The 25,416-nt window shown below is 38.2% G+C and overlaps 1 protein-coding gene across 17 annotated transcripts in view; it reads left to right on the top strand.

Moving 5' to 3' along the window:
* The window catches only part of LOC136846484 (CAP-Gly domain-containing linker protein 1-like), a 228,030-nt gene that overhangs the window by 198,983 nt on the left and 3,631 nt on the right, over positions 1-25,416 (top strand). For 16 of the 17 annotated variants that reach the window (XM_067117303.1, XM_067117307.1, XM_067117305.1 and 13 more), the window contains 2 exons: positions 12,332-12,597; positions 13,184-13,337. In XM_067117303.1, coding sequence (XP_066973404.1) covers positions 12,332-12,597; positions 13,184-13,337 — 420 coding nt within the window. Of the gene's footprint in view, positions 1-6,372; positions 6,477-12,331; positions 12,598-13,183; positions 13,338-25,416 lie in introns of those variants that run through there. The other variant, XR_010855409.1, reaches the window with a different exon arrangement.

Below are 25,416 nucleotides of genomic sequence, written 5' to 3'. Positions count from 1 at the left end.
GATCAGTGGTACAAATCCATACTGTATAGGAAACCCAAGTTATGTGGACTGAACCATTAGGAGTCGGAGCTTATCTGATAAAAATGATATACATGCTCTACATGTTATGTGCTTATATTAAGAGCCTTTTATAACTCAGTGAAATAGCACTCTGTAGCTTGTTAACTCCATCAGTCTTAAGTGAAATAATACCCCATATGAACTTTAAATACAGTGATGTAGATGTCTACAGGTTAATAGTATTGCATATGGTAGCTATCCATAGGTATTATTTTGGTAACCTCTGTTTAGGTCAAGCCTAGTAACACACATAAGGTACCTTTTCTTCCATTGTTACTGCTTCTCTTCATCCTCACTTATGTAGTATTGTGAAAAGAGAAACATAAGAAATGTAAAGGAAAGAATATAAACAGGAATACGGTTATATTTTATGTGGGTATCATAATACTTTTTAAGGGTAAAAAACAAACAAATGAGGAATGAAATAATACTAACAATAATTTTTATTGTTATAAGAAATTCCTAAAAGAAACACTGCAGCAAATATCTTAATGAGGCATTGCTGTGGAAAGTGTGTGAAATAACATAACATAAATTTCTAAGACCTTCAGGATTTTCACTACCTCAAGAAATAAATTCTAATACTTTTTTATATTTTCAAGGATCGACACATTTAGATTCCTTTTGTATTTTGTCATTAATTTTTCAGAGATTAGATTAAGAATGATATTCATGTCTGTTTGACAGGTTTATTGGTTCTTTCACAATTACATTGCCCCTCTTCCATCTCATTTATCTTTTCGTAGGCATGTAGTCAGAAAGGGCATTAGGTTGCCAGTCCTATTTGCCTTTACACTTTAAATAACAAAAAAGAACTAATATCTAAATTAGGATGACTCAGTGGTGAGTTCTTTGCAAGTACTCATGTTGTATGGGTTTCAGTTCTGAGCACATTGTTTTATGTGGTGTGATCTATGGCTGAATACAATTTTTATAAGCTGTAATAAGCTGTAATCTGAGTACAGTTTTTTATAAACCTTGTCCTTTGGGGAAAATTCTGTTAGGGCTGTAAAAATTTTGCATGTAAAGCCCCAAAAGCCTTGTGGTGTGGAGGAATTCTGCAAGGTCTATAAGCCTTGGCAGATGGCATTAAATTCTATTATGCATAGCATGTTAGTCTGTAATGTTATAGTAAATAGGAGGAATTAAAATTATGTAAGTAGTAGGGCTCCTTTGTTGTTTGAAACTTAATTGGTAAATGAGTTTTCTTTGAGGACCTTGGCATCCATTTGTTGTACAGTCGACCCCTGGTATTTGCAGGGGATGCCAACCATTACTCCAGTGAATGGCTAAAATCCGCGAATACTTAAAACCCCACTAAAAATGCATATAACTGCCTATTTTGATAGTTCAAAACACCAAAAAAAAAAAAAACTCTAAAAATGCTTATTCCTGAATATTTGAATAGTTTTTTCACAAAAAGTGCATTTAGTCATGCAAATGATATGAAAATACAGTAATTTGTGAATATTTCTTTATGAAAAATACTATGGATAGGCGAATTTTCCGTGAATAATGTGTATGTATGTGCCACAGAGAAATCCGTAAATAGGTGAAGCCACAAATCTGGAACTGTGAATAGGCGGGGGTCCACTATAAATGGAAAAGGCAGATTTCAAAGTCTTGGGGACAGAGTTCATGGCATATGAAATACTAAGTTGATGGCTTTATTGGAAAGGGCAAATCAGCAAAAATACTTATAGCATGAAGGGGAAGGTGGAAGTTTGGTGTTTATTTATATCCATTGGAAGTACAGTCCGACCTCTTAAATTTGGCACTCCATGGTCCAGCAACTCCCACGATCAGGGACTTTTTTGAATCGGCCACCATTAGTTCTTGAGGGGCTACCAGGGTTGCGCCACACTTAGTTTGAGTTTTGGATTTTATCGGATTTCAGAACTGAAGCTTGCTTTGTAAATAAACACCGTTTATTTCCAACGAAAACACTCTGTTAAACTAAAAAATATACAGCATATAAAAGAACCGTAATGTTAAACTAAAAAATATACAGCATACAAAATAACTGTAATTTGTGTATATATATACTTGTGTATCATGCAATCTGGTGCGTGGTGCGTTTATTAAAATTTCATACAAAAACATTTCATCATCATCTACAACGTGTACAGTGCAAGATGTATTTTCAATAGACTACACTGGGCAGGCTTTCTATGCCTGTCTCAGTTTTGGTAGATACCATTGATAATGCATGTTACTGTATATCAGAGTTAGCTTTTAACTAATAAATAGGCCTAGAAGCAAAAAGCTCATTAGGTGTAATGTGAATCTTCTTACATTAAACAGATTTACCAACCTTGTGGCTTGTCCAGGAATTCATTACCATTTTTATAATTAACAACCACTTACTACTGCATGCAAGACAGTGGCATAAACAACAGCAAGTACCGCCATAAACAATCGAATAGAGAAACAGCTGTTTGCCAATGTCAGTTACCGTATTAAGTGCTGCGTTACAGTAGTCAACTTATTAAAAATCTGCAGATTTTCAGTGGCGATTTCCATAAATAAAAATAAAATAAATATTCATCCTTCACGCAATGGAGAGGAAAGTTTTAAGAAAGTACAGTCGATCCCCGACTATTTGCGGTTCAGGACTTGCAGAATCGCCTATTTGCGGATTTTTCTGTGGAACATAACTCCAAATTCATTGTGTACTCAGGTTCAGATAAATGCATACAGTTAGCCTGTATTCCAGCTTTGTCAAAGAATACAGTACAAAGGAAAAGTAATACAGTACTTGAAATTTACGCGTTTTATCATGAAAAAGCAGGTTATGAGACAAAAGTAAATGCACCACACTAAACAGGAATACTTGACAAGTCTACAATTGCAGACTGGAACTATAGTATTCCAATTGGCACATGAGCTAAAACAAAGAAGCTGGTTATGCTAACTCAAATAAAAAACTTGTGTAATTTTTATGGTAAAAAATTATTTACTAATTTTCAAGTACTGTATTAATATTAGTGTAAACAGCAAAATATTGATAAATTTTTTTTTCTAAAACAACCTTTGCCAAACGATGCACCAATGTTACCCCTATCTACGTTAAATGAAAACAGTAAGGCTTGAATACTGTATGATAGAAAGTGTGCGTACCTGAATATAGGGATAACTTGATTAGTTTTCACTTTGGTTGGAGTAACAGTTATAGGAGTGTTCACTCGTAGCTGTAAGCCATATATATTTTTAAGGGTAATGTAGTAAGATGACTTTGAAATGATATTTAAGTGTTTTAGGATGATAGTTTAAGGTATATTTGGTGTTTGAACTATTAAAATATGCAGTTATTAACATTTTTAGGATGATAGTTTAAGGTATATTTGGCATTTGTAACTATTAAAATAGGCAGTCTCAAGTATTCACGAATTTTAGCTATTCACGGGCTGTTTTGGTCCCTAACCCTTGCGAATACTGGGGGTTTACTGTATGCCACTAAACTTACGGTTGTAGCTGTAGATGAAGAAACGAATGATAAGCAGGCCACAAAATGTTCTGGAAGAGGCAAAAGCAACATCTGATTCTGATCAGATCACACCTTTACTTCATTTAATTTACTGCATTTATAAATAAAGTTGCATTTTTAAATCGAGCTTTGATAATTTACAAAAAAATTTAATTTCTGAAATGTGTTTCATTTAGCATCTAATGGCTGTGATGATGTCAACAAAATGTATTCAGCTGATGATTTTAAGAATGTAAACATATCCCAGATGCAAATGGTGCCTGATCCCTTTGTTCATAAATTATGTGATAATAATATGACAATAATGCACGAAATATAATTGCACACTGTACATAAAACAACAGTTTTATTAAAATTATGATTACTGTATTCAGTAATACAAATGTATTATTTGACATTTGCAAATGGATATCTGGCAGTGTAACAACATAACCGGGGCCAGTAGTTTGTCTCTCTCTCTCTCTCTCTCTCTCTCTCTCTCTCTCTCTCTCTCTCTCTCTCTCTCTCTCTCTCTCTCTCTCTCTCTCTCTCTCACACTGTGCAGGTGTTTAAAGAAACAAAAGCAGTAGATTTTTAGGATTTTGCTGAAAATGAAAGGCAGAAAAGTTTGAAGTGCCAGCAAACATTGAAAAGTCCCAGGCCATCAAAATTCAACAGCGTGCTTATAAAATGGTTTTAAGCTCCGACGTAGTGAAGCTGTAAGCATTTCTGGCGAGATGCTTATGGAGCAGGCCAGAATTTCCATTAGAAACGAAACCTAACGAATGACTGTGAGTTTTCATAAGCTTTGTTCTACTTTTGATAATACAGCAATATGTATGTGGAGTGAGCTAGAAAGACTTTGTTTACATAGGGTTTTTTTAGGGGTGATTTCTGTCATCTGGTTTTTTTCTGTAGTCCGGCAGTGGTCTGGTCCCAAGGGTCCTGGTTTTAAGAAGTCAGACTGTACAGTAAACCCCCCATATTAGAGGGAGATGCATACCGCACCCCCTCGCGAATAGCTAAAATCCGCGAATACTTAAAACCCCTCGAAAAACATTTAGAATTGCATATTTTGATAGTTTAAATGCAAGAAAAACCTCTAAAAATGCTTATACCCAAGTATTTTAATAGTTTTGTCACAAAAAATGCATTTAGTCATAAAAATATGAAAATACAGTAATAAGTGAATATTTCTCATTGAAAAATACCATGAATGGGCGAATTTTCTATGAATAATGGGTAGATACACTCCACAGAGAAATCCGTGAATACGTGAGTCCACGAATCATGAGGATGCGAGTATTTTAATAGTTTTATCACAAAAAATGCATTTAGTCATGAAAACGATATGAAAATACGGTAATAAGTGAATATTTCTCATTGAAAAATACCATGAATGAGCGAATTTTCCGCGAATAATGGGTAGATACACTCCACAGAGAAATCCGCAAATACATGAGTCCGCGAATCGCGAGAACGCAAGTATGGGGTGTTTACTGTATAAGGATTTGGCTAACAGGAAAAAATATGAAGTTGTAGGACACTTATTACAAGAGGAAGATCGTAAGCCTTACATTTGATATGTTTCAACTTGTCACTCTTAGTTTGACCCTTGGTCATTTAACCATGTTGTAAGGGCCATAAATTTATTCATTTATCAATAGAGTATAAGGATAACATTGTAAGAAATTTTGTCATTTTGTCAAATAAATTCTACTGTATATTAGAAACATAATCTTAGATTCGAGTTTGGTTACTGCAACTCAACTATGAGTACTTTTTTCTACTCATTGTTATAATAGCAGTAGTGCATTACAATTGTGCTTATCGATTCATCTTTAGCTTTGACACCAGACAGTATCCTTGATATCAAAGCTTGGATGCTTATTAGTACAAAGTTCCTTGTTGACTATACAGTATATTTCATTATTTAAAATCCTCATTGTAAGACTGTTTACAGCTTAATTTCTGCTTTGCCATTACAAGTGCTACAAATTACTTCTGTAAATACTTTATTATATTTTTGCATAATGTTATTGAAAGCTGTCTGTGGGTGTAGTATGGTAACAACTATTCAGGCTCACAGTAGTTGGTTAGTTGAGAGAGAGTAGTTCATCAGTTGCTTTTAGCTCTGTATTTTTTAATAGAGTGAAGTACTACAATAATAGTCAAGAATGAATCATTTTATTTTATACAAAAAATGACAATTTTAGAAATAATTGGCTTATTTATTTAACTGGCATTGTAATACAGTACCACAGATGTTTAGGATCAAAAAGTAAAGTTTTATGCCTCACATAGAATTATATCCTATTTTGAGTTTTACCTGCTGCTTGCTTCTTTGGGTAAATACTTTGTAAATCATTTTGACTGGCTATTTTTTATGTCTTATTAATAACTGCATGAGTGTCATCAGTGACCACTGATTGTCATTACATTGCCAGGAATACACAGTACACAAAAGCTGTTGCAGAAAAAAAAAAGAATGTCATACAAAAATACACAGTACTCTAGAGTGGTAAATGGAGTAAAAGACTTCTAATTGCATGGTATTAGGTTACCATACTCATTTTTTTTTTTTTAGCTGGAAGCAGTGGCTACTTTTATACTGTAATGATTGGTTATCTTAAAACAATTTTGTTTTAACATTAATCTTTGAATACTCTAAGTGGATGTTTTGTGGATATTCGTTAGTAAAAATGAATTTATTTTAATTCTGCAGGTTAAAAAAAATGTAAATTTGGTAAAGGAAATTTATCCATTGTAAATTTCCTCAGGTCTTTTAACTATATTCTCGTAAAACTAATTTGTATTTGTCTTTTCCAAACTTATCGCAAAACAAGTTTGCCATGGAGTGTCTTCTAGATTGTTTTTCCTCAGCTGTTTCACAATACACTTCCTTCAGAGACATGAATAAATGTGGACATATTGTGCTGCACATATTTAGACATTAAACAGTTTCTTTATTGTGTATTCAACTTGAAAACTTCCATTTTGAGTTTTTTATTTATTTAAATTACTAAGATATTTAAGCCTGTAATTGCAACTACAACCTTAAGTAAAGTGATAGTCTAATGTAGTAGAAATGGATGAGGAAGAAAGCAGGACAGGAACTACCTTTCAGGCAAATTTTATTGGGCCTTTGATAACTTAAACTGAGAAACTGAGTGACAGCTAGAATTGCATTGACAAGAACTAGAGCACATTTGGTATGCAAATAACTCTTAATGCTTGTTGTAGTAAAAGGCACCGTTGAGACACTATGGTAACTGATGTTACCTTAAAAAATATGCTAACAGTACAGTGGTTTTGATATGTCAGCTTTGAAAATTCTTTTGAACAGTTTACCCTGTTTGCTTTTTGTATACATACTGAGAAAATACATAAAACTACTTCCACAGCTAATATCACAAAGTTGTGAGATACATCCTAAAATATACTACATTCTTTTTAGGCAAAAAGTTTGAGCTGGTGAAGACAACTGTAGAAAAAATTAAAATTGAATTAACTCAGAGAAGTCAATTATGGCAAAAGAACATAACTTTCCATGTTGCAAGCACTGTCTTTCTTTGCCTGAAATTTCTCTGGCTAGACAATTTTATTTCTGGTTGATACTTGGAGGCTTTTCAAAATTATGGAGTTAGACATATTGTCTTTTACCATGAAGAAACTTAAAACATGAAAGGGCTTTGTCTTGCAACTTCCTCTTTTCAAAATATATTTGAAACAGAGGCTGCAAAACCAGATTATCATTTTCATTTCACCATTAGTATCTCCTTTTATTTTATGTTTCTGTAAAATAAAGTAGAGATATGTGATGGCAAATTGTTTTGTGTGATTTGCTGTTAGAAAGGAGTAGTTCTTTTTAAATTTTTTCAGATTATTTTTCTAGTGTTACAGCATCACAGTATACTGTATATGCATAATTGTGCAGTCTGCATTTTTTGAGTGACGTTAATTCTGTGGGGTGAAACTATCTGTAACACAGAGCACTTTTTATATACTGTATATGTTGTTTACATGCACACATGGGATTTTGTAATAATCTGTTCACAAGTATGAATTATTAAAAGCTGAATCTTGTATTCCACGAATGTTGATTCTCCAATGCATAGCTATATTTAGTTGAGATGAAAGAAATGTACTGAAATTATATATCAAGTTTAATTATGGAGTCAACTTTTTTTTTTCATTTGTTTATGTAACATGATTGTCTCTTGATCCTGTTAGCATTTCCAGTAAACCCACAATTATAGTGTTTACTACCTGCACATTTTTTGTAGTAATTCCCATTATGGCTTACATCATGCTATTTAAAGGAAATTTCTGCTGTTACACAAAAGTTTATTTTTGTGCATATTGGGAATAAATTTTGCATGTAGTAAAATTACAGTTTTGAATGATTAATTGGAAAGAAATGTCATTATGATAAAAATTTGTTGTACTTTGTACTTTTGTGCCATTCAGTGTTGTGGGGGATATAAAGAACTTACCTTTGCTCATCCCTTCACCATGTGAAATTATTCCATAATACCCCTAATGTATTTTTGTTTAAAAAAATCTATGTTGTGTTTAAATGGTACAACATACATGTTGTGTATTCATTTGAGTGTAAAAATCTGTGTTGCACTTCATTAATAAGTTTATGACATCTATCAAATGCTGCTTCTCATATTCAAATTTAAGATAATTAAAAAGAGTTCATTCAACTTTGTCTTTAACATATTAGTGAGGAATTCAATAGCTAATATTTGTAACTGTTTACCTTGGAACTTGATTCTTTAACTTTCAGAGAGACAGAATGATTTCTGTGGATGTAGTGGTTGGATTATTCATTAAAGTTCATTGGTCGTCAAAAATACTGGTACCAAAATTAAATTTTTAATTTGGATTAGTAAATGATAGCTAATCATTTGGTTTTAAAGCCCTTTTATTTCCTAATATCGGTATTGATGACCACACTATGGTGAGTTCTGGTGCTCTGTCATAGTTCATAAATAGACAATTTGTACTTAGCATGTAGGTGGATGTAGTGTATTTTTACATACTTTACATTAGTTATACTGTAATTATTTGCTGTTTGGGACCATGTAGAGTAGCTCTCAAGTCATGAGATGATTTCATAGATAGTACTATAATTATTTAAATATTGTGTTAGAGCTTTATTCTTAAACATTAAGTTTCACAGTTTGCCTTAATGCTGTTCATTCATCTTACTAAACTTATTCCAAGAACTGAGAATCAGAGAAAGAATGCCTAATGAGTGAAACCTACTAAAAAATATTGCTACCAACTGTTGAGTAATATAACATTCATGTGAAAATGTTATTACTCAGTTCCATCTTTTGAATTAGTTACACTTGTTTGATCCCCTAGTGTTTGATGAACAATTTCATATAACCTGATCCCAAAATGCTGAAATGAAAATTACAGTTAATTTTAATTATGGTAACTAAAATTAAATATATTTCATATGATTGTTAAAATTTCAACCAGCAAATAATATAAAGTCTTAAACAGATCCCTTAAAGAAATCTTGTCAATCTACAGTGTTTTCGTTTATTCAGTCACTGAGTATTTAAGAAATGATAATTTATTAAACAAGTTTTAAAATGTAATTTTCAAAAAGGAAATTTATTTGTTTATACAAAACCATTACAAGCTATAATTGACCATTTTATGGCCACAAAATCATCCCAGAAACCCAATTTCTCTTCCACTTATTAAAAAATTGTTGTTGCCAGGTGACACAGGCTTTCAGACCTGGTGCCCTCTTGGACTATGATTTATGCCCTAGTTATCATAATGGCATCCTGGTTTTTTAAGAGGAGAAAACAAAGACCTTCCAACCTTAGAAATACTGCCTTCAACTGGAAAATGTTAATTATAGCTCCCTCTCCTTCAAGAACAAAGCCCCTGCACCCTGGAAGTTTATCAGGTTGGCTCCTTGTGCTTGCATCTAGATATTATAAAAACCAGAACCTCTGGAAAAAAAAAATAGTGCAATTGTTTCTTGATGGTCAGGAGGATTTTGCTGCAAGAGAAAGAACTCCCCAAAATCATCTAAGAAGGTGATTGGGTGGTTGATTTGCTCAGCTACTAGCTACATATTGTGCTCAATGGAAGTTAAAAGTCCTCCTGGGCCTCTGTAGGCTCATTGGGCAGGCGATGATCTCTTGATTCTTAACCCGACACCCAGTGAGGGACAGGTCCCAATGCCTATGATGTGGCCAGTGTGTCACTAGGCCCACTGTTTAACTTTCCAGCCCAAGGGTTGGTACCTATTCTCCTACTGAACCTCTTGGGTTTTTTCGGACCTCTAGGTTGACGGGCTGCCGGGATTTTTGCAGTGGCGTAATCTGAGCCATCAGTGAGCAGGGATTTGAACCCCGGCCCTCTCGACTGGTAGCCAAGAATCATGCCACCACGGCATGTGGTGTCCGTAATCATTAGAGATGCATAAATACTAAATTTCATGACTGCTGGAGACCTTGGAATCAGCCTGCTCATGTGTATTACTACTAGCTAACTGCTGTCATCTTCCTTCTTTACTTGAAAAGGGACTGAGGTGTATGGGACAATTTTGTGACTGAGAAAGGGTCTGATTAAAAGTAAGGAGTTTGATATGAAACAATATTGAAAACAAACCCTTCAGCCACCCTTATAAGAATTATGAATTTAGGTCAGTGGTATGGTTAAACTACTCAATATTGTTTTCATGTATGTATAGCATTTGTTGATTCTATTAACTTCTTTGTTACAGGAGCTTTTCCCAGATGTGTATATTAGCTGTTGAAGTACAATAGATTGTGTTGTAGATACTAATTTTGCAGCAATTTGATGGTGCTGATATTAATACTGCAAACTATACACATGCACACACTTCTCAGATTATTGCATTTTTAGTATTTTATTCATATAAAACCAACATTAATTCATTGTATAGATATTCATTTGTAATGTGAGGGTAATGGATCAGTAGATAAGTTTCACAGAGATTCTAAATGGCTACGAACACAGCAAGTGAGAATGACAGGCTGAGTGACGGAGACAGCTGCAGTAAAGTATTCATGATGAATTAGATACCAAAAAAGTGGCTTCATTAAAGGGGAAAATATTTGTAAAACAATATTGTGTTGGGGGAATGTTAGGCTTACAGTAGTATAAGAATAATGGACTAAGAGATCAGAGCCATTGTGGAGAAAATCGAGTTGCACAGTGATATTATTTGTATCGAGTTCTTAGCTCTTCCAGTTGTGACTTAACAAAAATTCTCAGGCTTTATGAGGTAGCCAAAATTGAACATAGACCCATATTTTGCAGTAAACCTTATGAGAACGCTTTCTTGAATAGCTAAAGGTATGAAAGGTTACATTACTGTTTTTAGTGGATAAAATATGTTTTACTTCAAATAAATACTGCCTTTTCTCTGCAGCAATTGTCCTGATGATAGGATTGTGAGCAGGAGTAACTATCACACATAAACAATCAGCAAAAATCATGGAAGCAGTCATGCACACAAAGCTGAGTTAGAGAGCTGAGAGAAACAGTCAAGTTTGGGGACAGGAGGTAGTCTAAAAAGCACTAGAGATGTACCTCTCCTGGCTAGGGATCGGAGATTTTTGTTATTTCTTTCCTCCACATGGATGTGGAGTGTTCATGTTTATGAGCTTACATGTTCTTGGGGAGGTATAGTAAGAAACAGAAATAGAGAGTTGAAGGATATTGAAATATCACATTGAATACTAGTTGTATTTAAAAGGGGATGGAAATAGATTGATGAGTTTTGTGTAACCAGCTGTGTTCAGATTATTTATTGTACTTTAGCTGATAAAACCAAAAGAAAATGTCACTAAGGTGGACAGACAAAGAATCCTTTGTAAATAAGATTTATAAGTAGGAAAAAATAAATTAATTAAAAATGTTTTCTAATACTTTGCAGTAGTCATCTATCATTGTGTGAAATATAAATGTGTTTTGATATCTCCTCTTGTAGCCTTTTTGGTGCTTCTGTACCGGTTAACCATCTTTACCCTTAATGTATGCTTTAACAGAAGTAAAGGGAATTTTAAAAATTTCAGTTTGATTTAAATACTGGAGATCTTCATTTCTGTATCCAAATATTTTCATTGGTTAATGAAATTTTGGTACTGTCATTAACAACTTTAGGTTCATGCTCTTAACATTAATATAAAGAACAGTTGAACATGACATATATAGCACATTAAATTAATTTATACTTTTATTCTCTTACCAGTGCTTGCCACATAGGTGTGGTTTTATTACAATAGAGGTATACATATAAGTGCCTCCAGGCTGTGAAAATAAGTCACTGTTATGTCACTCGTAGTTTTGACTAAGTAAATCCTAAGGCACATATGTAGACCATCAGAAAAATTTTAGCGATAAAAGTCATTGCCGACATAGTGAATAAAACTATAGAGAGAACACAGTCATTGCAAATGAGTATTGTACAGAAGTTCAAGCAATTATAATCGTTGCTGGACTGTAATTTTACAGTGTAGCACTTCCCATAGCAAAGCAGCATTCTTCAGTTAATTTGTCCCTTGTAGTTAGGTGTATGCTGCTTGAGTGAATCATGGTACAGTAATTGATTACAGTAGTTTAGTATTAATTAGCATTACTTATCTTCCAGCCATATATATATATATATTAAAGTAATGTATACTTGATTTGTATTTAAATATACCACAGATGTACAGAATATTTCTTACTCTGTGAGCCCATGTTCTTTGAATGAAGATTGTTGTTGAATTATGAACATTTTGTTTTCAACCACAGCTCAGAAGGACGTATTGCGGAACTTGAAACTGAAAAGTTCAATTTAATTGAAGATGTAGTCAGCCTTCAAGATCAGCTTTCGGCCTCGAAATCAGAAGTAGCTGAGAATGCCAAGAAACAGGAATACTTAGAGGGGGAAGCAACTGCAGCAAATAACCTTCGGTCCAAAGTCAACACTCTTGAGACAGAAAAGAGAAATCTAGAGAAGAAAATTGTTGATTTACAGGTGCAAGTAGCATCTAAAGACATAACCAATAATGATACAGGTGAGTAATGCTTATTTGCATTATAGTGTACGACATTTTTGTATAAAATTTTTCCACATTCCGTGTTTAGTGATGAAGATATACAGTACTGTACTCCCAATACAATCAAGATTCATAACACTGAATTTTGCATATGATTTAAATAGGGGAGGTAATTTTGTTTTCTTTCACTCATGGTTGACATTTTGGGTCAGCATATCTTTTGCGTAACAAATCGAAGCAGTAACATTTTTCTTCCAATTTGTAATTTTTTATATTTATGATTTTCCTAATACAATCTTCCAGCAATAAAGATAAGTTGCATTCATTTTTTATGTATTGCATTTATCACAAAGCTGAATCAGACAACTCAGCAGATTATACTTTTGCCAACTGTAACAGTAACTGTAATTATGTCTCATGGTTAAAGGCTGTCAAGAACTAATGGAGACGAATGTGCCTGGTGTTCATGGCTACCTCGCTTCTAAATATGAGTAAACTTTAAACCTTTATAAGCACCCGTTACATTCAAAATTTAAATGGATTTGTTCATCCTTGCATTTGATCATTCTTTTCATTTAAAGTGCATGTCAAACCTCTTCTGCAGATAATTTCTTCAAGCAGTTGAAAGAAGAGAAAGATCAACTTGAGGGTCAAGTTGCTTTTCTCAATTCAGTCATTGTTGACATGCAGCGAAAGAATGATGAATTGAAAACTCGCCTTGAAGTAATGCAGCTTGGAACAGTGCCAGATGAAAACAGGTAAGATATTTTAATATGATTTATAATTGTAATTTTAGAACAAAAGTATATATAATAGCCATTCTGGCAGACATAGGTAATTGACTCATAATCTCAAAAATTTTATTCCATTATCATTTTAAATATAATAAGAAAAATAAGATATACAAATAAAATTATTTTACTGTCCACCCAGAAAACCTCAATTTTATTTTTATTGTCCATACAGAAGAAACCTCTATGTTGCTTTTATCAAAACTGTTATTGGTTCTTGGTAGGCAAAGTACTAATTACCCAAGGTCAGTTGTAACATTGTTACAAGTTTATTTTGTATAAATAAATATAATAACAAACTTTTAACAACTTGTTAAAGAAATTATGGTAAAAGAAATTATGGTAGTGTGATCCAATTTGCAATGCTGGAGCTCTAAAATCTTTTCTGATGTAGTTCACAGCAAGGGACTCCGTGGAGCTCTAAAATCTTTTCTGATGTAGTTCACAGCAAGGGACTCCGTGGAGCTCTTAAAATCTTTTGCAATCCATTAAGTTGAAATAGTACATAGCCTTTATCTACACATGTTCTTGTAATTATTTAGAGTGTAAAAGAGACATGCAAATATCTTGCCTGTGAAAACATTTTTATCTCAGTATCTTTAAACAGTCATTGTTCATATGTGGAACAAACCTGGGTCTTAACATTAGGTTATATAAATCTTCTGGTGCCAACTGGAAACTGGTAAAAAACAATAATTGTTTATGCAAGTAATTGGTGGCAGCTGTCACAGATGAGGTAGAGGGAGGCCAGCGACTCAACTTCAACCTCGTGACGTACTTATTTTTCCACTGCCTTTCAGAGAGGTTGTCTCTCTTGCTCTCTCCTCCCTAAAGCTGGATTTTACCTTTTGATTGTGTTTTTGTGTTCAGTGTTTTCTTTTTTTTTTTGTTGTGTTTTGTGTGCGTGTGTTTTGGTTTTTGTAATGCAATCCCAAAATCCAGCTAAAAGTTCTCGTAAGCCTCAGAGGAAATGTCCCAGTATAGGCGGCTACCACTGTTCGCATTTCCTTGCTTCCCTTGAAACCAATCCCCATTCATCTTGCAGTAGGTGTAGATCAAATTTTTGTAATGTGACTAACCCTCATTCTGAATGCTGTCTTCGTCTCCTGAGCAATGGAGGAAATTCGCCAAGAAGAAGCAGCACAGTAGGAAGTAGAGGCGCCATCTTGGGAAGGATTCTCTCCTCCTTCAATGGATGTTTCTCAGTCTTCTAATTGTTCTGCTTCTCCCTTGTCTAGACCTCCTTCAGTTGCTTCTTCCTTTGAAGGCTTTTCCCCTTTGTTTTCTTCCATTGATTTGTCTTTTGAAGTAGTGGGAGTGGGATCAACCGGGAGGGTGGAGACTGTGCCATCTTTTTCCTATGTTTCAGGTTCGGATGCGCAGATGTCAATTGTTTGGGCCTCTTTAGACCTTTCTGGGGTTCCAACCGTAGATCGTCTTTTATCCCATTTCATGTCTTCTCACATCCCAGTGTTGCCCGCCATGACAGTTCCTAGCCCTCCCGGCCACCAGCTTGCTTGGTCTTGCACTACACCTTTTAGCGCAACGCCTTTGTTACCAACAACACATCATCTTGGGTCTGCTCTCGTTCAGCCTACAGCAGTACCGACTGTACAGAGTTCGTCTGCTCCCATGATGTCACACTGGGGTTCTCTTATGACGTCACAGCAGGGTTCTGCTATGATGTCATCTGCTGCTGCTCCTTCTACGAACTCCCTTGTACAAGCTGTGTTGGACAAAGTCGACTTGATCTCTCAAGAAAGGTACAACTATGTTCTTAAGAGGAGGCAGCGTACATGTCTCCTCCATCCTCATCATCTTCTCCTCTTGTTCATTCCCCTGTTAGACATTGGAGGATTAAAGACTTCGTCGTTGATCCTCACCCCAAGAAACGCAAGACCATCTCCTCTTCTTATTCACCTTTGGACCACGGCCGTGACTCTCTCACACATGTACGTGGTAAAACGTGTTTACCACTTGTCTGTGGACCACGGCCGTGACTCCCACACGTACGTGTTCCTGTGGGTGATGTGTCCCATCCGTCAGCCTCTTGCCTTCAAGAATCCATTCTGAGAGGAAATCGATGTTAGTTCCTTCGTCCCCAATTCATTCTGTGCAAGTTCGGAGGAAGGACGATAAGACCCCGATCAAGAAATCCTGAGTGGTGGATTCTCCTCCTAGCTCAGCTACCAGAGACATTCCTTCGGTTCACTCCCACGTCCGTCCCTCTATGAAACCAGTCAGTACTAGGCCCTCCAGAAAGGGAGAAAGAAACTGAAGAAATCATGATTCCTCCCCTGATTCTCACAGCCATGGGTGTGTGAATAGGGGACATAACTTCCAGGCCGCGGGATGATGCATGTCCGTCGTGCGAGAAGGGGTCTTCTGTGTCTCAAGCTGGTGATCGAGACCTCCCTCTTCCCTCCACTTCAGGCGTTAAGACTCCCTCAAGAGTGTTAGGGTTTAATAGATCCTATGCTCCGGTACTAAACCCTGTGGCGGATTTGGAGAATCAAAGAGTTGCTTTATTCTTATGCAGAGGTTATTGATTTTATTTGTGAGTTCAGTAATCTTTCTAAGAAGACTCTCCGTCTGCGATTTCCAGCAGGTATAGGAGCCTTGCTGGGACTGAAGAAGGACTCGAAAATGTCTTTGGAGTTACCTTGTTCCAGTTACGCAGACTCAGTCCTGAATCATGTAAGTTCTTCGATTGCGGGCCAGGGTAACTCTCTTCATTCCAGCAGGTCACTCAAGTTTCTCCCCCATCTTCTTCCTCGCCATAGAAGATATTATACAACTCCTCTCGTGCCTCTTCTGAATAAACAGGTCAACTCTGATGTCCGATTGAAGCTGGGGCTGACCTTACATCAGGTTAGAGCAGAGAGGCCTTCCCTTACCTTTCAAGAAGCTGCTTCCTTGGAGTCGACTGCTTCTGCCTTCCAAACTGGCAGCTCGGTCTGTCAATGTTGACTCCTTATTTTCCTTGAGGAATGGCAATATCCTGGAATCCCAGCTGCTTTTCCCAAGGGATCAACTGGATGTGGCTGTCGATAGGTGTCAAGCTGACAATAATGATCGTCTTGTCCAGCAAGCAGTGAGTAAATCAGCAGCTAGCCCAAACATTCCAAGGCAGAATCAGCAGTCTCCTCCTAAGAAGCCTATAAGACCAGCTTCCTCGAACAAGACTTCTCAACCTGCTTGGCCTCCGAAGAAACTGTCTCAGCAATGTCCCTTTCAGACCCGCTATTTAAGACCAGGAAGGGGGAATAGAAGCAGAGCCAGGGGAGGTAGACAATAGAGTGGGTGCCCCTCCCCACTCTTTGCCACCAGTGGGGGTATGCCTGGCGAGCCATTGGGCTACTTGGCAGAGTTTCAGGGCAGAGCTGTGGGTGGTAGATGTCCCTCAAGTAGGATATCTACTTCCTTTCAACTTCACTCCTCTTCTCCGATCGTCCTCTCTTTCACCTCACTTATGCCCAGGGCTCTCCCAAACACCCAGCAAGCAAAGCGTCTTTCCCCAGGGTTCTACAGCCGAGTCTTCCTAGTCCCCCAGAGCCACTGGTGATTGGAGGCCAGCAATAAACCTTTCAGCATTGAACCTCTTCATCAGGAAGACAAAGTTCAGGATGGAGACTCATTGAACAGTCTTAGCAGCTGGCAGAGACAACGACTACATGCTGACTGTAGATTTGAAGGATGCTTACTTCCAGATCCCTATCTATCCCTCCTCCAGGAAGTTTCTTCTCTTCAGTCTTGGAGAACTGGCTTTCCAGTTCAAAGTCTTTTGCTTCAGACTGACAACAGCTCCCCAGGTGTTCACAAGAGTTTTCACCCTAGTGTCGACATGGGCTCATGTTCAGGGGATCCACCTCCTAAGATATCTCTGCAACTGGCTGGTCTTAGTGAATTCCTGGGAAAAGATAATTTGAGACAGGGATCCAATTTTATCAAGGCTTAGGCATCGTGATAAATTTGGAAAAGTCCAACTTTCATCCCAGCCATGATCATAGACACAGCCTCATTGAGAGTCTTCCCGCCAGTCCAGAGGATCAAGAAGTTCAGGACAATGGCTCGTTCCTTCCTGTCCAAACAGAAACAACCAGCTCAGCAGTGGCAAGTGATCCTAGGCCTTTCGGCTTCACTAGAGAAGCTGGTTCCTCATGGTCGTCTACAACTTCGACCCCTGCAGTGGAGAAAGAGTGAATTTTGGTCCCCAGCAAGGGACTCTCCTCAGCTACAGGTCCCTCTGTCAACAGAAGTAAGAAGTGACCTTCTGTGGTGGTTGGATGACAAAAACCTGACAGTGGGGTGCCTCTTCATTTGCCCCCTCCGGAATTTCTCCTGTACTCGGACGCCTCTTCTGACTGCTGGGAGCACATCTAGAAGACCTCCTGGCTTCTGGTGTGTGGAGTCCTCAGGACAGTCAACTTCACAAGGGGGTAGAGTTGAAAGTGGCCTTCCTAGCACTTCAAGAGTTTCAAGAAAGGGTGATGGGGCATTCCGTTGTTTTGATGTCAGACAACACTACAGTGGTAGCTATGTGAACAAACAGGGTGGAGCTGGTGTCATGCCAGTTTCACTTGATAACAGTGCAGTTGCATCAGTGGGCCATCAACAGCTCAATGTACCTCATGGCCAGGTATATTCCAGGCAAAAGGAATGTAGTGGCCAACAAGCTAAGTCACCAGAGACAGGTTCTAGGGATGGAGTGGTCTCTGCATTAGCAGAGAGCAGACAGGCTTTACCATCTGTAGGGAAAGATCAATAATAGATCTCTTCATGACAAGGTCCATCAGGAAACTAGAGATCTGATCAGTGGTTCCAGATATTTTTGCTGTGGCAGAGGACGCCCTTCAACATTCTTGGGACAACCAGGACGTCTACGCCTTTCGCCTGATCTATCGTGTTGTGAACAGACTAATGATTTCCCAGGATCTCAGGATGACCCTAGTAGCTCCTTTGTGGCCCCAAGCAGAGTGGTTTCCAGATCTGCTATCTCTGCTCTCAGCGGTCCCAAGAGAAATAACCCTTGGCACAATCTCCCGTCAACCTCATGTAGAGAGATACCATCAATCGGTAGGATCCCTATCTCTTAACAGCTGGAGACTATCAAGTATCTCTTGCAAGCAAGAGGCTTTTCTCATAGAGCAGCAACTCAAATGTTTGGTTACCTCAGATCTTCTTCAGCCATGTACCAGGGAAAATGGGCCGTCTACTGTGATTGGTGTCATTCACGCTGTTTCTCTCCACTCAGAACTTCTATTCAGCAGATAGCTGGTTTCCTGATCTTCCTCAGAACAGAAAAACACCTTTCTGTTTCTGCTATTAAGGGCTACAGAGCTGCTTTGGGATTAGTTCTTCGTCTGAAAGACGTGAACCTAACTTCATCTTGGGAAGTATGTATGCTCCTCAAAAGTTTTGAGCAGTCTTGTTCTCCCAGAGAACTCAAACCTCCTACCTGGGATCTGACTAGGGATCTGACTCTGTTGCTAAGTAGTCTCACTTGAGCCCCATACAAACCACTATGTTAGTCATCGGACACGGACTTGATCCTCAAGACAGTGTTCCTTCTAGCCTTGGCTTTATCAAAGAGAGTGGGGGAACTCCATGGCCTGGCTTTCGATGTAAAACATAATGGGTTGAGGGTCTGTAGCCTTCGATTTTGTCCCAGAGCTTGTTGCTAAGACTCATAATCCTTCGGTTCATGATGACAGATTTGCCTCCTTTTCCATCCCTTCCCTTGGGGATTTTGTTGTTAATGATCCAGATGAATTATTCCTTTGTCTCGTCAGAGCACTGCATAGTTATCTAAAGGACTCAACACCTCAGACCGGGGTGCCGAAGAATTTTTCTTAGCACAGGCCGGGTCAAGAAAGAAGTGTCCAAGAATATCATTTCGTTTTGGCTATATGAAGTGATTAAGCATGCCTACTCCTCATCATCAGCCTCTACTGCCCATACTGTGCATGCAAGAGCACACGACATTAGAGGACTGAGTCCCTCCTTGGCATTCAAGAAGAACTTGTCTGTTCATAGGATTTTGAATGCTGGTTCTTAGCTCCGCCAAACCACTTTCACCTCCTTCTACCTGAGGGACATTGCCCACAGGTCCTTGGACACTTTTTCCTTGGGTCTAGTGGTGGCTGCTCAACAAGTTACGTAGCTCATCCAATGCCCCTAGCAGGACAGTTTGTATCTTGCCTAAGATGATGGTATGAAAGTGAGAATGATTGAGATGGCTGGTCTCTTTTCTTTCCCCCTTTTTGCTGTTCTCTACCTATGGGCGGTATGAAGATGGATCCATCATGCGCTGGAACTGGCTGGATACAGTGAGTGAAGTAGTCTTACTGTTAAGAGTATTTTATATTCTATACGAATACAGGCAGTCCTTGGTTATTTGGGGAGGGTTCCATTCCCAACAGTGTGATAACCAAAAATCACAGATACCGAAAATCTGCGATAATAGCCCTAATCCCCAGTTATCAGCACTGATATCCAGTTATCAGTGCCGATAACTGGGGATTGGCACCACTGTTATGTGGGGGATTGGCGCCAAGAACTGGAGATCGCCGCTGAAAATCCAGTTATTCTCGTCGCTAGACTAGCGCCATAAAACCAGATCGCCAGTAACTGGGGACTGCCTCTATACCTTCCAGCAGCAAACCCTTCCTCTCTCTAGCAAGGGGAGAGAGGAATAATGATAAACCCATATATAGGTGGCTGTCTTAGTTTGTCACCTGAACAGATATAGCTCTTTAACTTCTCCCTATGCAATGCAATGCATCTCTGCATTGTACTTTAGCCCATTAGTCTGAATGTTAGATACGCATATATCTAACAGCTCAGAGGCTTAGGTGTCCTTCCTTTGAATTCTCTTATCGAAGAAGTGTGACCAGGTGTGCCAAACCTCCAGTCAGTTCAGGATTCTCTTACCTCCCACCAAGAGTGAGTCTATCTTAATGTTAAGACCCAGGCTCGTTCTGCATATGAAGAAATGACAAATTGTAAATTAATTTGTATTTTTCATAGCTAACAAACCTGCGGTGTTAACATTTACTGCCCACCTCTAGCCACCCCTCTTTCAGTTAGCCCTGGGCTGGAAGAAAAACTAATACATGACGAGGTTGAAATTGGGTCGCTGACCTCCCTCTTCCTCATCTCTGTAACAGATGCCAGATGCCATCAATTCCTTCCATAAATAATTCTTATTGTTTTTTTACTGTTTCCAGCTGGTGCCAGAAGATTTATCCTAATGTTAAGACACGGGTTTGTTAGCTATGAAAAATACAAAATATAAAATTTGTCATTTTACTGCTAATTCTTACAAACAAGCCCTTCAGGACATCTCTCTTAAAATTAAGAATGCCTACTCAGTAGTGGGGTTAATTGTTTGTATGAGCATCAACTGGCCTCAGACAAGGTTAACTAAGGGTAACCATCTCTCACTTGTCTCTACTGAAGTTTGGGAGTAACTGCAGATAGAAAAAAATGCTTGTCACTTCCTCCCCTTCAACCCCCTCCTTAATTTACAGGGTATTTCCTGGCCTCCCAGTGCTTGGCTTTATAGCCTAAATTTCATGATGCAGTTAAGTTCTACTGAGGCACCTCATCCCCTTTCCTCCCAGGTGTAGCCATGATAGCAGTTCCCAACCATGCTTGACTTCCAAACCTCGGTATTTAATTATTAAAAAGCCAGTTCGTCATTTGTAGTACAGTACTTAATTATCAAACTGAGTGGTTTTTATGATGAAGTTCCCCATTTATCCTTAATATCAGGGAACTTGTATCAAGTTATATGAATTTTCATTTTGCAGATCTACATTTATCAGATGTCACTCTGCCAATAGTACCGTCACTAAGAAAATTCTTGATTATAAATTTTATATTTGCATAATAACAGGCTTTGGCAAATTAAACTTACACACCTGTTTTACATAACAAATTTTTGGGCATAATTTTTCTTTTTAAGTTAGTACCTTCTTATGTAGCCTATACTTTTTACCTGTGGCTTATGAGTAGACCCGGTAAACAAAATCATAATTCTACAGAAATAAGATGTGCAGTACACAGTTAGCTTTGTCTTAATTGAGTGGTGTAACATTTCAGAGAATTCACTTTGAGGCAAAGTTATATATACTAGTAATTATGAATATTTTAATACATTACTACTGTCTTATGGATATACAGCGAACCCTCGCTACTTCGCGGTTCGACTATCGCGGATTCACGACTTCGCGGATTTTTTCCATTACGTATGTATATTATAAGAAAATATATAGCGGATTTTCGGAAATTTCAAAATAGTCGCGATATATGAAGACCCAAATATTTCATTAATTCCATTAATAATTATTAATATCTGCTAGTACTGTTGGTTCATTGCATTATGACATATAATTCAGTACAAAATGAAATTAAACAAAAGAGAATGTGATCATACGATAATTCATTATAGTACTAGTAAAATTAAACTGAACATGAAACGCTAATCAGATGCAGTCTGACATTGTCATATTTGAATGGTGTAAGGCTGCTGATGGTTACATATATACTAATTATAAAATACAAATGTAATGAATGTGCATCTTTTCCATGAATCTTTTGTACTGCATCCAAAATATTGTTTGTTGCAAAAATCACATCTCGAATAAACCTATACTACTACAACAAAAAAAGCATAAAATAGCGTAAAGTATACTTGAATTTGAAACTAGCATGTAAGATGGGCTGTGATTGGTTCCATTGGTGATAGATGACGAATCAGCTCCCAAGTTTTGTAATCTCGCCTGTGATTGGTGTTTTGACCGTTTCTCCGACCATAGCAGCTTCCCTTGTCTCTGACCCGCAGCATCTTCTCGCGGCCGCCGTTTCCCGCTCTCGGTAGATAGATGCTGTTTACATTACCAGTGCTGTGCGTGACAGTGTGTGTTTGAAGTTGAACTTTTTTTTTAACTTTGTTTAACCCCTACAATGGCTCCCAAGTGTTCTGCTTCTGCTAAGGCTGGTACTGAGCCTAAACGCCAACGGAAAATGATGACGATTGCTGAGAAGGTGACACTTCTCGATATGTTGAAGGAAGGGAGAAGTTCTGCGGCCGTGGCCCGCCATTTTAGGTGAACGAATCCACCGTTCGCTACATTAAGAAGGATGAGGCGAAGATTAGGAAGAAGGCTGCCATCACCTTTAGCAAGTCAGCAAAGCGAGTTGTTACGGCTCGTAATAAAACGATCGTCCGTATAGAGGGTGCTTTGTCAATCTGGATTGCCGACTGCCGGAAGAAAATAGCCTTGGATACGAACACCATCCGAACCAAGGCTTTGAGGTTGTATGAGAATTTCGCGGCAAAGGAACCTCAAGATGATGGCGACCACGCTGAAGAAGAAGAGGAAGACGAAGAAGATGATGTAGATGAACCTCAAGCAGGGACATCCACTGATTCCCAGCCTCAGACACGACGTTTTACCGCCAGCAAAGGCTGGTTCGCCAAGTTTCAGAAACGCTTCGGCCTGAAAAGCGTTTCCCTGCATGGCGAGGCTGCTTCCGCTGACACGGTTGCTGCTGAAACTTACGCGAATGAGACGTTCAAGAATATTATCGCTGAAGGTGGATACAAGCCCGAACAAGTCTTTAATATGGACGAGACGGGTTTGTTTTGGAAGAGAATGCCATCGCCGAACTTTCCTGTTCAAAGAAGAAGCCAAAGCCTCTGGCTTTAAAGCATTCAAAGATCGTGTTACCCTCGTGATGTGTGGCAATGCTGCGGGATTTTTGCTAAAGCCAGGGCTTATTTATAAGTCGAAAACCCTCGTGCTTTGAAAAATAAAAATAAGAATCTCCTTCCTGTGTATTGGATGCATAATCCAAAAGCATGGATTACTGAAGATGCTGACCTCCAACTGGTTCCACCAGTGTTTTATCCCACAAGTCAGTAAATATCTCTTAGAGAAGGGCTTGCCATTTAAGATCCTTCTCCTGTTGGATAACGCTGGTGGACACGCGACTGATCTTTCGCATGAGGGCATTCAGGTTGAGTTCCTGCCACCCAACACAACGTCCTTAATTCAACCGATGGACCAGGGGGTTATCAGGGCGTTCAAGGCCCTCTACATGAAGAATACCTTGGCGGACCTCGTTGCGTGTGTGGATGCCGCCCAAGAAGATGAGGATGAAACATTCAATTTGAAGGCGTACTGGCGGCAGTACACAATTGCCACGTGCCTTCAGAACATCCAGAAGGCACTGCAAGAAATGAAACCTGCTACCGTTAACGCCGAGTTGGAGGAAGTTGTGGTCGAGATTGTTTACGACGACGAGGGATTTACGCCTGCCGAGATTCAACACTCTGTAGTACGGAAATCTGTGCAGTTGGCTGCGATAATTGGAGGTGACGGGTTTGGCGACATGATGACGGAAGACGTTGACGAGTTGTTGGACTGCCATTCCCAGCCGCTAACTGACGCAGACCTCGAAGACCTGACAAAATCAGCCAGTGAGGAAGAAAATGAACCACAGGAAGAGACCCAAGAAGTTGTCGAAGAAACAGGCTTAACATTAGAACGGCTTGCCAAGCTCTGCAACCTAGCGAAGGAGCTGAAAGAATTGTCACAAGAATGGGACGAGGATATGGTTCGTTCTCTGCAGTTCTGCAACAAAATCGATGAAGACATGACTCCCTACAGGATGCTCTTCAATCGAAAAAGAAGCAGCGGCAGCAACTTCCGCAGCAACTTCCGATCACAATGTTCTTCCAGCCTGCATAAAAAGAGCCAGTTCCTCCTGCTACTATGCCTTCGGAAGAAATTGAAGAAGTGTCCCAGGAAGAAGTTGAAGAGGTGTCCCAGGAAAAGACACCTCAGTCTGAAGAGACGTAAAATACAATCATTGGCTGCATAGTAGAAGACATCATCAGCTTCATCATCATCATTTCTACTGTGCAGCAAATTCATCGCCATCATCATTCAAGTTTTTCTTCAACTTCTTTCATGGTGGGTACAGTAACAATCTTTATTTCTTTATATACTTTAATATTCTAACATTTTAATATTAGTACCTGTTTTAGATTAGGTACTGTACATGCATTAAGTGTTCTGTACATTAAAGGGTGGTTTGTTAACAGTACATACGAGGAGGGCTTTATTGTAACTTCCAACTCTATCGTGGTGAGTAAAATACTGTACAATTGTACAGTACGCACCATAACAATCTTTCTATTTTTTTATGTTCACTTACTGTTTTATTGCTTATCATTTGTGCCTGTGTACTGTATGTACGTATTGTAGATATCTGTACATTACTGTAAAGGGTGGTTTGTTAACAGTACTATGTAAAGGGAGGGTTTTAAAAGTCTGAATACATGTTAAATAAATACTGTAAATATGGTGTCCCTACTTCGCGGATTTTCAGCTATCGCGGCCAGTTCTGGAACCTATCTACTGCGATAAACGAGGGTTCACTGTAACCCATTGCTATGATTCATAACAGCATACAGTAAACTCCCCTGTATTCGTGTTCTCATGATTCGCGGATTTCTCTGTGGAACATATATACACATTATTCGCAGAAAATGTGCCCATTCGCTGTATTTTTCACTGAAAAATATTCACTAATTACTAAATTTTCATGACTAAATGCACTTTTTGTGATAAAACTATTAAAATACTCAGGTATAAGCATTTTTAGAGATTTCTTTGTGTTTGAACTATCAAAATAGGCAGTTCTGAGTGTTTGTAGAGGGGTTATAAGTATTCCTGATTTTAGCTATTCGCAGGGGTGTGTGGTACGCATCCCCCACGAATACGGGGGGTTTATTGTACTGTGGCTACATAGTTGTGACTAAGTCAGCCTGTTTTATGTTAATTGTGCTGGGGTTTATTGTACTGTGGCTACATAGTTGTGACTAAGTCAGCCTGTTTTATGTTAATTGTGCTGCCTATATAGTGATTACTGTATAGGTACTGTAGTGAGCACGGGTAACATTTGTGAAAAATACATTTAAGACAAAGTTATGGTAGTATTTATGAATACTATATTACCATACTATCCTAGG

This window comes from Macrobrachium rosenbergii, chromosome 15 (genome assembly GCF_040412425.1).
Source record: "Macrobrachium rosenbergii isolate ZJJX-2024 chromosome 15, ASM4041242v1, whole genome shotgun sequence".
Taxonomy (NCBI): Eukaryota; Metazoa; Arthropoda; class Malacostraca; order Decapoda; family Palaemonidae; genus Macrobrachium; species Macrobrachium rosenbergii.
Note: the sequence above shows the minus strand (reverse complement) of the source record. Positions and strands in the feature narration are given on the sequence as shown.